The sequence below is a fragment of the Panicum hallii genome, chromosome 9 (assembly GCF_002211085.1).
Source record: "Panicum hallii strain FIL2 chromosome 9, PHallii_v3.1, whole genome shotgun sequence".
Taxonomy (NCBI): Eukaryota; Viridiplantae; Streptophyta; class Magnoliopsida; order Poales; family Poaceae; genus Panicum; species Panicum hallii.
In genome coordinates, this window is record NC_038050.1 from 8,635,549 (window position 1) to 8,648,402 (window position 12,854).

The 12,854-nt window shown below is 50.3% G+C and overlaps 3 protein-coding genes across 3 annotated transcripts; all 3 read right to left on the minus strand.

The window, feature by feature from the left end:
• Positions 1–67: 67 nt before the first annotated feature.
• LOC112876523 (deoxyuridine 5'-triphosphate nucleotidohydrolase) lies at positions 68–1,261 on the minus strand. The gene is made up of 3 exons (XM_025940651.1): positions 887–1,261; positions 704–795; positions 68–601 (listed from the first exon to the last, which is right to left on the minus strand). Exons 1-3 carry the CDS (start codon positions 1,198–1,200, stop codon positions 357–359), a joined length of 651 nt encoding a protein of 216 aa, XP_025796436.1. The 5' UTR covers positions 1,201–1,261; the 3' UTR covers positions 68–356.
• A 651-nt stretch (positions 1,262–1,912) lies between these two features.
• Positions 1,913–8,114, minus strand: LOC112876354 (guanine nucleotide-binding protein subunit beta). Its single transcript, XM_025940448.1, has 6 exons — positions 7,778–8,114; positions 7,558–7,652; positions 5,075–5,499; positions 3,851–4,214; positions 2,952–3,065; positions 1,913–2,380 (listed from the first exon to the last, which is right to left on the minus strand). Exons 1-6 carry the CDS (start codon positions 7,884–7,886, stop codon positions 2,345–2,347), a joined length of 1,143 nt encoding a protein of 380 aa, XP_025796233.1. The 5' UTR covers positions 7,887–8,114; the 3' UTR covers positions 1,913–2,344.
• Positions 8,115–8,952: 838 nt separating this feature from the next.
• LOC112872814 (glucan endo-1,3-beta-glucosidase 7) lies at positions 8,953–12,158 on the minus strand. The gene is made up of 3 exons (XM_025935856.1): positions 11,776–12,158; positions 10,209–11,483; positions 8,953–9,497 (listed from the first exon to the last, which is right to left on the minus strand). Exons 1-3 carry the CDS (start codon positions 11,852–11,854, stop codon positions 9,460–9,462), a joined length of 1,392 nt encoding a protein of 463 aa, XP_025791641.1. The 5' UTR covers positions 11,855–12,158; the 3' UTR covers positions 8,953–9,459.
• Between the last annotated feature and the right edge of the window lie 696 nt (positions 12,159–12,854).

Consider the following 12,854-nt stretch of genomic DNA (forward strand, 5'->3'; position numbering starts at 1 on the left):
GCAGTCTACTTCCAGTTATTTTCATCGTTTCAGATTGTAAAGCCACACGCATGCAATTCTGGAGATCTTCAGAAATGACCAACACACTAGGTGCACAATAAGATCACTGAAGAAACAAGTTCTTAGCATTTCCTGCATTCAGCTACCGGCACAACCTAAGCTTCTTGACACGTTCGATGGCAGGATAGTTCCACTGCCACCTTAACATCACGACTTTCACGAGCGCTTACAGCCAACAAAAGACACACCAAGGTTGCCTACTTGCATCGCCACCCTAACCTAGAGAGCAGGGACTGATGAGCTAGTAACTACCGTCCCTCCTTTCGAGTGGAGAGACCGTCACGGCTCAGACGCCCTCAGACGCCGGTGGATCCGAACCCTCCCTCGCCGCGCACGGTGGCGTCGAGGTCCTCCACCTCCGCGACCTCCGGCGCCGCGATCACCTCGATGATCATCTGGGCGATCCGGTCGCCGGGCTTCACGGCGAAGTCCGTGTCCGAGTGGTTGAAGAGGATGACCCCGACGGGGCCGCGGTAGTCCGCGTCGATCACGCCCGCGCCCACGTCGATGGAGTGCTTCAGCGCCAGCCCCGACCTCGGCGCTGAAAAGGGCAAAGAGACCGGACAAGCATTTCATCAAACACCTGCGGGGCGAATAACCGAACAGAGAAAAGAAGAGGTAACGGGAACGGTCGGTTGCTCACCGACGCGCGCGTAGGTGCCCTCCGGGATGGCGATGCTGAGGTCCGTCGGCACCAGCGCCTTCCCCCTCGCCGGCACCACCATCTCCGCCGCGCTGGCCACAACCAAACAAACAAACCGTCAACAGATCCGCGCGGCCCCGAGGTTTTCTTGGCAATTGATGCGGGCGGCGACAGAGCGCGTACCTCGAGAGGTCGTAGCCGGCGGCGAGGGCGGAGCCGCGGGACGGCAGGACGGCCTTGTCGGAGAGCTTCTTCACCTTGAGCAAGGGCGCGAGCTTGGAGATCTTCTGGGGAGGCTCCTGGACTGCGTCGGTGGCGGCGGCGCCGTTGGAGGCGGCCATGGCGGTGGTCGAGAAGGTTCCTGGGTGAAGGCGGTGGGAGAAGGGGAGAAATCTGGGAGGAGCTGGAGTTGAGAGGAGGAGGAGGCGGCGGCGGCGGCGCGGGCTAAATAGGGAGGCGGCGGCGCGGGAACAGATGGCGCCAAAGTTTCCCGCCATATTTGCCCTCGCTCGCGCAAAATTTTCCTTGGACGGTTGGTTATTGGGTTTGTCTCGCCGTCTCGGTCTCCGCTGTCTCCCATTTTAATGCCACCAGTCAAGTTTTTTCCTTATAAAGAATCCCTGCTGCAGATTGGTCAGTTTATAAATTGTGAAATTTGATTGGGTTTTCAAAAGATAATTCCAGATTTAAATGCTGTATTGTAACTTTGCAAGTGAAAAGGCTCGTGTTCCCAATATATTTTTTTGCGGGTACAAATTCCCAGTATTCACGGGAGATGAGCAAAATTCCTAGCTTTGGTTTGTGGTTGCCTGACACTCCTCCCAGAGCAGAGGTTTAATAAACAAGGAAAACCGAACACCGCAAGGTTGCCAGGTCCATGCATTTTACATGGTGGGAAAACGGATTAAATCGTGCACTTTTCACACTTGCATCCATATTGTCAAACTGAATACAACTATAAATTTGAATATCCTCAAGTATGTATGCGAATCATGCCGTTTGAATCCAAATATGTATTCAACTTCAAAATTTTATTCGTTCTGGTCGATTGTGAATAATCAATAGGTCTAGCGAAACAATTTTGTATATGAACCTTCGTCTTGCTCGGCCTTGTTATTTGTACCAAGAATAGTTTGACTGGTCAACAATAATGTGTACATCATTTTTTATATCGAGCAATTGGAGAAAAGTCAAGGGGGACACCAGCAGTGACTCAACCAAACACACAAATAACTAGTACCAGGTAAGAATACAACATTCCTAAACGTGGAAATAATGCATACGTCACAGGAAGCTAATGTTCCTAATTTGGCAAAAGATAAACTGAAAGCTTGGTTTCGGAATATACATGCTACTTCTCTAACTCGAAAAGAAGAAAGGTTGTACAAAGAAAGGGTAGATCACAAGTTGCTGATATTCTGGTAATAACAGTATCAACAGACACTAACTCAACAAGATACAACACATGATGTCTTGCCGAGAAATTGCTCTTTTTCACTCCATTGAACGTTGGGCATGGTACACAAGATTCTATACTACAAAAACAACAAATCGATGCCCAGGAACAAGTCGAGTTGTGATCAGCAATCACCATTCTTAAGGCGCAATAACAAACATACAACATGGCGAAGAAATGTGGCTTCAAACTATTTTCCGGTGTCCACTGAAGGCCCAAATCTGTAAATTTCAACAAGATGCAACTTTAAGATCAGAATGCTGAAGTTCACTCCAAACCATTCTCTATCTGGGATTGCACATGATAGTGCTATAGTCAGCTATGTAATTCTCAGGATTAGCGATAGAATATGATATAAATGGGAAAAAGAAGAGCGTAATACATCCTATGTATTAATAAGTACTACTATTTTGATCCAAATAGTTTTCTTGTCAGATACCAAGTAAGATTTAATCTAAGTTGCAGCTTACCTGGGCAAAACATTGCAAACTCGGTACCCTTATATCCTAACTAGTATTGACTTATGAATTATGATTACACGCACATATAGGAAGGTTAGGGCTTGGGGGTACAAATTGATAACAAAAGATGCACAAAAGGCTCACACGAGTTCAGGCAATGCACAAGAAGACACTTTGAAAAGGGCTTAACCAAGAGCATAAGATGACATAATTATACTATGCAGTACAACTAATACTTCAAGTTCTAGTAGAACTGTTAGTGTCCAAGACATAAAAAAGTTTACACCATTGAGGAAGTAGGCAGTGAAAAAAAAATCTTAAATGTCCTTACCTTCAAATTTTTGTCCCAACTTCCTGTACACAATGCACTCCCATCAGATGACATTCCAAGGCAACTTATCCGACCATCATGGGAGTTCTGGAGGTTTCCCAAATTAAGTACCACCTGAGAAATTTTTAAAAATATTAACAAGAGAATAAATCAGCAATAATGGGAGGCAGATATAAAATGGTGGGAGGCAGCCACAAGCCTTTCACAATAGCTTGAAGTCAGATATGCTTTTATATTACCCATCAAGTTTGCCCAATTCAAAACCTATGTTTTTAACCTCTTGGCCTAATGCAGGAACTAGGAATCTTTGGATACAATACAAGGTACTACCTCCAGTCACCTAAAGTTGATGTTTCAGACATGAATTTTAAATTGCATCTAGCTCATTTTAGATGTCTAAATGACACCTTTTACTGACCGGAGGGAGTAATCTGCAGCAGCAGCCTCTAAATTTGTATGCAGGTCGCTGTATGCACTAAAAAGGAGGAACAGAAGCTAGGCTACTTAATTTTCAAGAGGTCAGTCCATGTAATCATGTCGCTGAGAAGCATCTCAAAGGAAAAGATAGGCAAATAATTCCTTATCTTGAATTGCTTTGCCCTGTGGCTAATCTTCACTTGATAAATGCAACCATATTTGCATGCTCATATTTTTACTGAATGGCAATGGTGTTACGCTTATCTAACATAGATTGTATCACTAGTCAAATCTGAATTTATATGGTTCGCAAACTGTACCACAATCAAATATGTCATTTTTTTCAACAGAAGGGAACCAAATTGTGGTGGAACAGTAAAATATAGCAGTAATTTGATCAGTGTTGATTCTTGGCGTTAATTTTCCTTTGAAATATATAGGCTGTATTTAATTTCATGGAAAATAGCCAAAAAAATACAAACCTCGGCAAGAAGTGTGTCCCACACATAACAGTCACCATTGGAGTACCCAGCAAAAAGTAGCCTTCCTGATATCGAAAATGCGATAGATGTAACAGTAGGTAGTTCATTATCATTCCTAGCAGGCTCCCTACTGTACACCTGAAGTTGATGCCCTGTTCTCATGTCAAATAATCTACATGTGCCATCATCTGAGCCAGTACCAAACCTATGGCCATCAGGGAAAAACTTCACACTGTTAACATCAGCCTCATGTCCATGATAGGTTCGAACAGCCCGACTTGCAATTCTTATATCCCACAGCCTCACAGTTGCATCACATGAGCCAGAGACAAACATATTCGTATTTGATGAGTTGATGGATACACTGAAAAAGAAATGGAAAGATCAGAAACTCAAAACCGAACTTATAGACAAGCAAAAGTACAGCAAACTCCAAATTTTATTTTAATGTGACCAAATAAACCTGCATTTTCAGCAAAAAATTGTAAAGCCACAACACAACCATGCTGCCATATCTCATTGATGTTGATGTATTTGCCAAATAGGCATAATGCATTTGCCTTGCATGCACTAGCTAGACTAGTTGGTAAGTGTGCCTAATTCTACGAGGATATTTTGCATTGGAATAAGTGATGTAATATTAGCAACCTTTATGGAAAGAGCGTTAACTAAATGCCTCCTTGTGCTACTGCTGAAGAGCCTGCGTACTTGTTGCTACTAATTACAGTCAGTGCTAAAAAGTTTGCACTGTCCAATTGTAGCAGCCAACAAATACAAACCAGACATTTATTTAAGTAGCTAAACGGCGGTGGCATGATCCTTTCAACACATTATTGAGAAACTTTATTCAATTCCATGATGATAACAATCAGTTCGCTAACAAAACTTTAGAAGCAATAGCAGTATTTCTGGTCATCAAATATTGAACATATTGACAAAGCTATCAATCTAGTATCTACCAGCTTAAATTGAAAATGTATCAAGTGAGAAGATATCAATTAATAACGAGGAGACAACAATCAGTCCTCAAAGAAAAACTTTAGAAGCAATAGCAGTATTTTTGGTCATTAAATATTGGCATATTGGCAAAGCTAGCAACCTATTGTACCACCAGCATAAATTGAAAATTTATCAAGTGAGAATATATATATTAGTTATGAGGAGGGAAATCTGCAATAGTACGCACAACACTGAAAACGCAGTCCTGAAACAACAGGCAATTACCTTTGAACATCAGCTGTATGCCCTGATGGAAATTCACCTCCAAATATTGATATCCTCTGGCCAGTAGTAACATCCCACAGAACACATGTCTGATCGCCTGAGCTTGTAATAAGGCGAGTTTCCTGATCTGGGACATATTGGCATGACGAAACATAGCCCTTGTGTCCAGTAAGAATTCTAGATACAGGCATGTTCCCATCTCTGTCTGCTTGCGAGTTAAGATTGAAAATAGAGCATGCACTATCTAGACCACCACAGGCAACCGACTGGCCATTGGGTGCAAAAGCACACGTCATCACCCATGGGCAATGCAGCTTTATGGCATGTGTTTTCTGGCTTGTTAATGCATTCCATACAATTAGCCTTCCATCTTGTGAGGCACTGACTATCCAATTCTTTTCAGGAGTCCAATCCAGAGAATATACCTGTGATGAGTTATGAGTTAATACTATTTATAGCACCACAAAACCATTTCATGTAGCAATTTTGCATAGTAGTACCTTAGAAAGATACCTGAAGTGCCCAATTTCCAAGAACAACCACAAAACCTAAATCTAGGCATCTTAGAACAGTTGGAATTTCAAAGCACCAGAAGTTCAAAACTTTAGCATCATAGTCTTAGCGAAATGGCAATAAATCTTGAATATTCTAATTTTTAACATCGGCATCAAAGATCAGGACAATGGGATGAAAACATTATATGGGGAGACTTAATCCTTGCTTGCTTGCTATGCACGATGCTGTCCCTTTTTCAGGGCTGACTTGACTTGACCTCTAAATGATCTCTAGATGTAAGCAAATTTTATACCTCACACATAGAAACTCTACATAGATAAACCCACCAAATAACAGAACCAATTACTAATACTTCAGTGATGGGTTCGTGACGTGCTACAGTCAGTATAGCTGCAGTAGAATGTGCATCGATCTTGTCACATATCTAAAACATCAACCTCACAATGGTATCATTTGCTTCATTACTCACTCTGGCTCCATGTAATGATAATGTGCTAAAGCTTAGGGAGGGGGGGAAGCAAACTCAGCAAGAAGCAAACATATCATTCTGATAATGAATGCCACTGTTCACATTCTATACTACAATTGGTTTTCAACCAATAACATGCTTGCAGGTGAAATAGGGAATATATGAAAGCAATAGCGGAATATGTTTCACCATTGAAGTCTTTCCATATTGGAACCCTGGCTATCACTAGTTCAACACTTATAGTGGCAACAGTGACAATGTTTGTGTCGTGCTTGGCCCAGCTTAACACATATCCAGTTGTATCAATTATTCCCCTTGGATCATAGATGAATAGGTACTAGAGTTGACTTCTTTTTTCCTGAGGGCTAAGGAAGGAATGGGTACGCAGTGTCCTCGCTAATACTTTAAAATTTGCATTTTGATTCAACATAAAGATGCATTCTTTCTGAGGTAATATTATCTAATTAGGGGTGTAATGGAAATCACTATAACAGAACTGAGCTGTGCCGACGTACTTCAGAACACCCATAATTCTATTCACTTGGTAAGATTAGCCTTGCCTGCTAGAAGAATCTCATATCCTACAGGACCAAACCTACATACTGATGGATCTGTTCCAGTTGTTGACAAATGTTTACAAACCTTGATCCCTGAGTCCTGTCCTCTCAGTTTTTAAAATTCTATATGGGTCATCTAACAATTCTATAGCCCAAAATTGCGCTCCAATTTAACCTAACCACAGATTTTACCACGATAAGTATTTTCTAATTATAGATGCAATGTCAAATCACTACTGTTAGGAACCAAGTTCTGCCTATATATTGCACAATGCCCACAATTTTACAACTTGGTAGGGTCAACCTCGCTTATTGGATAAGTCTGTAGATACGCTTCCTACAGGACCCAAGTTTAACGAGCAATTGAACACTCGCAAAATCTCTCCCTTAAATGCGTAAGATCTTCAAATTTTGAAATGGAGGACCAAAGAACCTCAAAACCATATATGCCTCGCATATTTCGAATTATAGTACTGCATTTTGTAACATAAACAAAAGTGCATAAAGTGCATTAGGTGCCAATTAAACTTGTGCTCTTCCTAAATGACATCACGATTTCCCCAAACCACAAGGTAACTTTGCTGTAGTCAACAACAGTGAGTCTACAGAGACTTGAACGGTGCTAAATCCATGCTAAATTAGACAAAATCATCAAAAATTATCAAACGCAAGTTGAAGCTAAAGTCAAGTAGGTACGAGTTTTTACTCGTTAGTTCGTGATGAACAACGACGCAGCTACGAGTTTTTAATCGTGAAGAACAATGACGCAGCTACGAGTTGCTACCATTAGTGACCCCACGTTCCAAATTCAACAATCCGCAAAAGCAAAAAATGAGCTCACCCATCTCACACTCCAAATTGCACACGAGGAAACAGAAACTAAAGGAAAAGTCGCAAAATAGCTGCCCCGAAATGGAGAGGTGAGAGAGCAAGTCAACAACCTTTCCGCTGTGGCCCTGCAGCGTGCGGCAGCAGACCAGATCCGTCGGATTGAAGCTCACCGGCGCCCTCCCCTGCGCCTTGGAGTACCTCGCCACTGCACGGCACAGTCGCGCACAGACACACCAATCAGCGAATGCCCGCGAAATTCCCCCAAACTCGCGAGAGGATTCCTGACGATGAGCAGGAGGAGCAGGAGGAGAAAGAGGGCGGCGGCCTCACCGTCGGTGTCGAGGAGCATCTCCCGGCGCTGGCGGAGGCGCTCGCGCAGGGAGTTGACCGACGCCGTCGCCGCGGCGTGCTTCTCCTTGAGCTCCGCCACGGACGCCATCGGGTGCCGCCCGCTAGCCTTTGCGCCGGGGACTCGCGCGACGGCGTGGGGGGTCGGGGATCTACCAGGACGCGCGCATGGAGGTGGGGCAGGGGGGCGGCTCCAATGGCTGCGGCAGAGCTTCGGAAGCTCCCGCGGCGGTGGGGTCCGGAGGAGCAGAAGGCGAATCGGCGGCGGCGGCGAGAAACTGACAAAGGTGCGCGATGGGGAGAGCCGAGAGAGGAGGTTGGGGTGTGAGTTGTTGGGGACGCGGTGGGTTTAGGCAGGGCGGCGTGGCGGGCGTGCCCGCTCAGGGTGCATGACATGTGGGGTCGGGTAACAAACCGCGGGCCCAGGTTGACGTGGTGTTGATTTATCATTTATGCCAGGCCTGCCGCGGCTGCGAGCGGCGAGGCTTGATGGGGATGGGTCCACGGGAGCAGTGACCGTTGGTTCTGGGCTTCACACTTGCTCGAGTTCGTCAATTGTCATTCAACTGCATGTTGCTTCGTCTACCTCGCCTTCGCCATGCCTGGGCTTGTGTTGAGCTGCGGTGCAAGTCTGAAATAGTCTGAACTATCACCGGCGATCATCGGGGGCGTGACAGAACCTGGACGTCACGAGAGAAGGTGTTTAATGGGGATCGTCGACCATTGTGTTGTCCTTTTTGATATTACAATATTCTCGCCATTACATATGTCTAAAAGCAGCTCCAGCATAACACTGGGACTCCTCTCTTTTTTCTCTTCCACGTCTTTTATTTTTTTTTTCTCCTGCGGGGTTGTAACTTGTAACTGAAGATATTGCGTGCGGGTTAGCCCTAAACGGTCGGATTAAAAGTCCATCCCGGTGAAGATGACGTCGGGAGGAAGATGTCATGTCCTAGGCGCCAGGTGGAAAGCCGACAAGAATTCCAGCCCGATCGATCAGGCGGCAGGTCCACGCGCACCACCAACCGTTATCCCGCGCGCGACCACATCATCGGCCGACGTTGACGCGGCACGTCTTGGCCGAGACCTTTCCCGTTGGGATCATCCTGATCGTGAATTCAAAAGGATCCAGACCGGCCTGCATGGCACGGTAACACTTTTAGGGTAAAATTTCTGAACAATTCAGTCAAATTCTACTTATGGACAGACACACGCATACATTAACACACGCGCCACATGCCCACATGCCATCACTGCCACAGCAGCTGACACTCGGTTTTCACGAAGCCGCAAACCCAAACCTGCCCAAAGCGCGAACCACAACTGTCACAAGCAAAAGCAATCCTCTGTTCTCCCAACACAAAGCCATAGGCAGGCAGCTCGAAAGGAGCGGCCAAGCCAAGGGGAAACTTCTGCTGCTGCTACGACCAAGCCAGACAAGGGGACGCTTTGCATTCGCCACTGCACTTGGCGTCCCTACACCACGAGACAAGTCGACAACCACCGCCATTATTCGAAGCTTTATTCGGTCCCTCCAGAGAGTCCAGGCCGTAAGGCCCAGATCGACACTCCACTCGCCGAGTCAATCATCATGGTCCTCCGAGGACGAATCGTGCGCCACGCTGCCGGGAGGTGGCTGCCGGGGTTAAACACAGTGGCTTCTATCATTGGCCTCCCCCGGTGTACACGCACGCGCCGTAGCCTGCGAGGAGAGAAATGAGCTTTCAGATTGCCTCGTTGGCGAGCTGCAGGTGAAAAGATGACATGTCCGGCACATAGAACCAGCTGCTGACGATGCACATTACTGAGCAAGAAATTGAGCTGATCTACCTAGCAATCATGTCAAGTATTTTAGCGTAACAACACAAGCAAGCAGACACCTAGATAGCTTGAGAGATGTGGGAGGGTGACTCCAACGTTGGATAGCAAAGCAAGCTTGTGCACTGCAACATTAACCTGCCACTAATTCTGTGATCATGAATATTTCAAAAAAAAATTCTGTGATCATGCTTGTTGGCTGCACCTAAAACTACAGGCTTTTGGCTGGGGAAAGTGGGACACGGCAGAAAGCCTGCTGGTCAGTTTCGGTGTGCGCAGGGGATCGCTGCAGACGGTGCTGTGGTAGTAGTGTGGTGGGCAACCGTCAGCACATGAGCAATGGATGAAGGAAAGAGATGACGGGGAATGGGGAAAGCCGGTTCCCTTTCATCATGCTCATGTCATGCCACCATTGCCGTGTCTCTGCAGCGCTGCAAGCAGATTTGCATGAACAAACCCGGACGAATCAGGCCATCTCAGCGGCCCGGCCTGCTTTGCGACGGCTGACGGGCGGCTCCATGACGAACGAACCATAGAAGAAGCGTGATGGAATGGAGAGATGCGGAGAGCCAGGGAGGCGCGTGCGTGCACTTACTGGGGTTGTCGGAGGTGAGCGTGGCGGACGCCCGGAAGTCGCAGTTCCAGGGGTGCCGCCCCGCCGCCTGGTACAGCTGGTTCATGGCGTACGCCGCGTGGGCGCGCACCGTGTTGGGCTCGAAGCACGCGCCGCCGGGCTGGATGGCGCCGCAGTCCACGCCCACCTGCGCGCACGCGTAGTCCAGGTCCGCCTGCAGCTCCGCGTCCGACGCGCCGTCCCGCGCCACGCACCACCCGCCGCTGGCCCTCGGCTGTCCCGCCGCCGGCGCTCCGCCCGCGGCCCCGGCCGCCGACGCCAGCCCGGCGTCGTACGCCATGCTCAGATCCGTGTGGTACAGCCCGAAGGAGCGCTCCGACGTCGGCCCGGGCTTGAGGTCCTCGTCGTACAGCGCGAACAGGTACGTCTCCACCGGCTTCCCCGGCATCAGCGGCGTGCCGGCGCCGGACCGCAGGTGGGCCACCAGGTTCGACACGTACGCCCTGGCGTTCTCCACCGAGGCGCCGGGCTCCCCGGCGTCGCCCCTGGTCGGCCACCCCGTCTCCGCCACCAGGATGTCCACGTTCCCGTACCCGGCGCGCACCATCGCGGACTTGACGGCGTCCAGCTGCGCGTCGAACATGTTGGTGTACTTGATCTTGGACCCGGCGTCGACGCGGCCGGCGTTGGGCTGGAAGAGGCAGAAGGCGAGCGTGTCCGGGCGCGGGTCGGACTGGTACGCGAACCACGGGTAGGGGTTGATCATGAAGGGCGCGCCGGTCTTGCTGAGGAAGCCCAGGATGCCCTGCAGCTGCGGCGCGATGTCCGGGTGGAACGCGCCCGTGGACGGCGGGTCGGACTGCGCCATAACGCCCATGGTGTTGACGGTGGAGAACCGGACACCCGCGGCGCCGTCGCCCGCGGCCGCCGCCGCGGCGCGGAGGTTCTGCATGGCCGGGAGCAGCGCCGCGGCCAGGGAGGCGTCCCCGGACTCGAGCACCTCGTTGCCCACGGCCACGACAGAGATGGCCGTCGCCGGGACGAACGGGAGCACGTTGGCGGCGAGCCACCGGGACGCCGCGGCCGGGTCCGCGGCCAGCGAGGGGATGTCGCCGTTGGCCACGCCGACCACCACGGAGATGTTGGAGCCGGCCAGCGCGCGGATGAGCCCCGCGTCGACGCCGTAGAGCCGCACCTTGGAGATGGCCGTGGACTTGAGCAGCCGCGCCGTCTCCTCCGGCGGCGGCAGGTTGTCCGCCACCTCGCCGTAGTTGACGCCGATGTACGGCTGCGCGCCTGCACGCGCGCAATGGCGCAAGGAAATCCAGCCGGGCCCGTCATCACCAATCGCCCACAGAACAGAAGCATCCGACAAAATCCTCCCCCAACTCAATCAACCCAATCCAGCAGCTGAGAAAAGGCGTAAAATTCATCCGCAGATCTTTCCGGCTCGGAAAGCCTGGATTTCCCCATCCGCCCGCCAACTTTCCCTGCACTCCTCGGGGCTCGCGATCGAGATCGCTATTGCTAAAAAGAGAGACTGCTGCTGCTGCTGCTAAAGAAAAAAGAGGGGGGTTGGATTACTCACTCGACCCGCAGACGAGGCAGAGAAGCCAGATTGGCAGCAGAGATGAGACGGGCTTCCGCTTCCCCGCCGCCGCGCCCATGGGGTTCGTCACTGTCAGTCAGAGCACAGAAAGAGAGGGAACTGGGAAGGAGGGAAGAGCGGGGAAAGGGACGGACGAGGACGAGCAGTGAGTCTGAGGTCTGAGCTCAGCCGCAGCCGGCGGCGAGTGTTAGGAGCGGAGCCGTTAAAACGTGGACGCGGGGTGGATCGAGGGGCGGAGCCGCCGGCCAGATGACGCAGAGGCAGGAACCGCTACGCTACGCCGGCGCCACCCACCCACGCCTACGGGAGGCGCTAGCAGTGGGCCCCCGGAGTGGCGTGCGGCCGCGAGACACCGGATCGCGCGCGGGTAAGGTATCCGGTGTCTGGGAGGCTTGACGTGCGTGTGACGGGGACGACGCGGCTCGAGCGAGAGGGAGCCGCGCGCTGAGCTGTAGCCACGTGCGTGGGCCGTGGCGCGTGGACGGCGGTCGGGTCGCTGCGGGCGGCGGCGGGGCGCGGTGGGTGCGGGGGCGGCCGGCTCCGACAAGCGCCGCAGAGGCAGAGGACGACGGTGATGGGGCCTTGGAGAGAGCCGTTGGGCAGGCTCGGCGCGCGCGGCCTGACGGATCGTGGAGCCCGATCTGGCGGTGACATTTTTTGGTCTCACTTTTCACCGCGGGCGGGTAACTCCTCTGCGGCGAGGTCGCGCGGGTAGATCCGCCGTCACTGATGGCACGGGGACAAACGCACGGTCGCACTGCACCAATGTACCGCCGCGGAGTGGCTTGTGTCGTGCGTTTGCACGGTAAATTCGTGGTAGACTGGTAGCATTGAGCTTTGAAAGCGACTGTTCGCGTGGGCTCCAAAAATGGCACTGCAGAGTTGCTGCGCCTAATGGAACACAGCTGCCATCCCAGATAGAACGATAGATGCCGTCTACGTTGCTTTAGCTAGTAGGTTATCATCAACCATCTACCAACCACTTTGAATCAGGTTCTTCTTCTCCTCCTCCGTACAAGTGCACGGGCATCTATGCACCATGCACGTCTGATTATTTT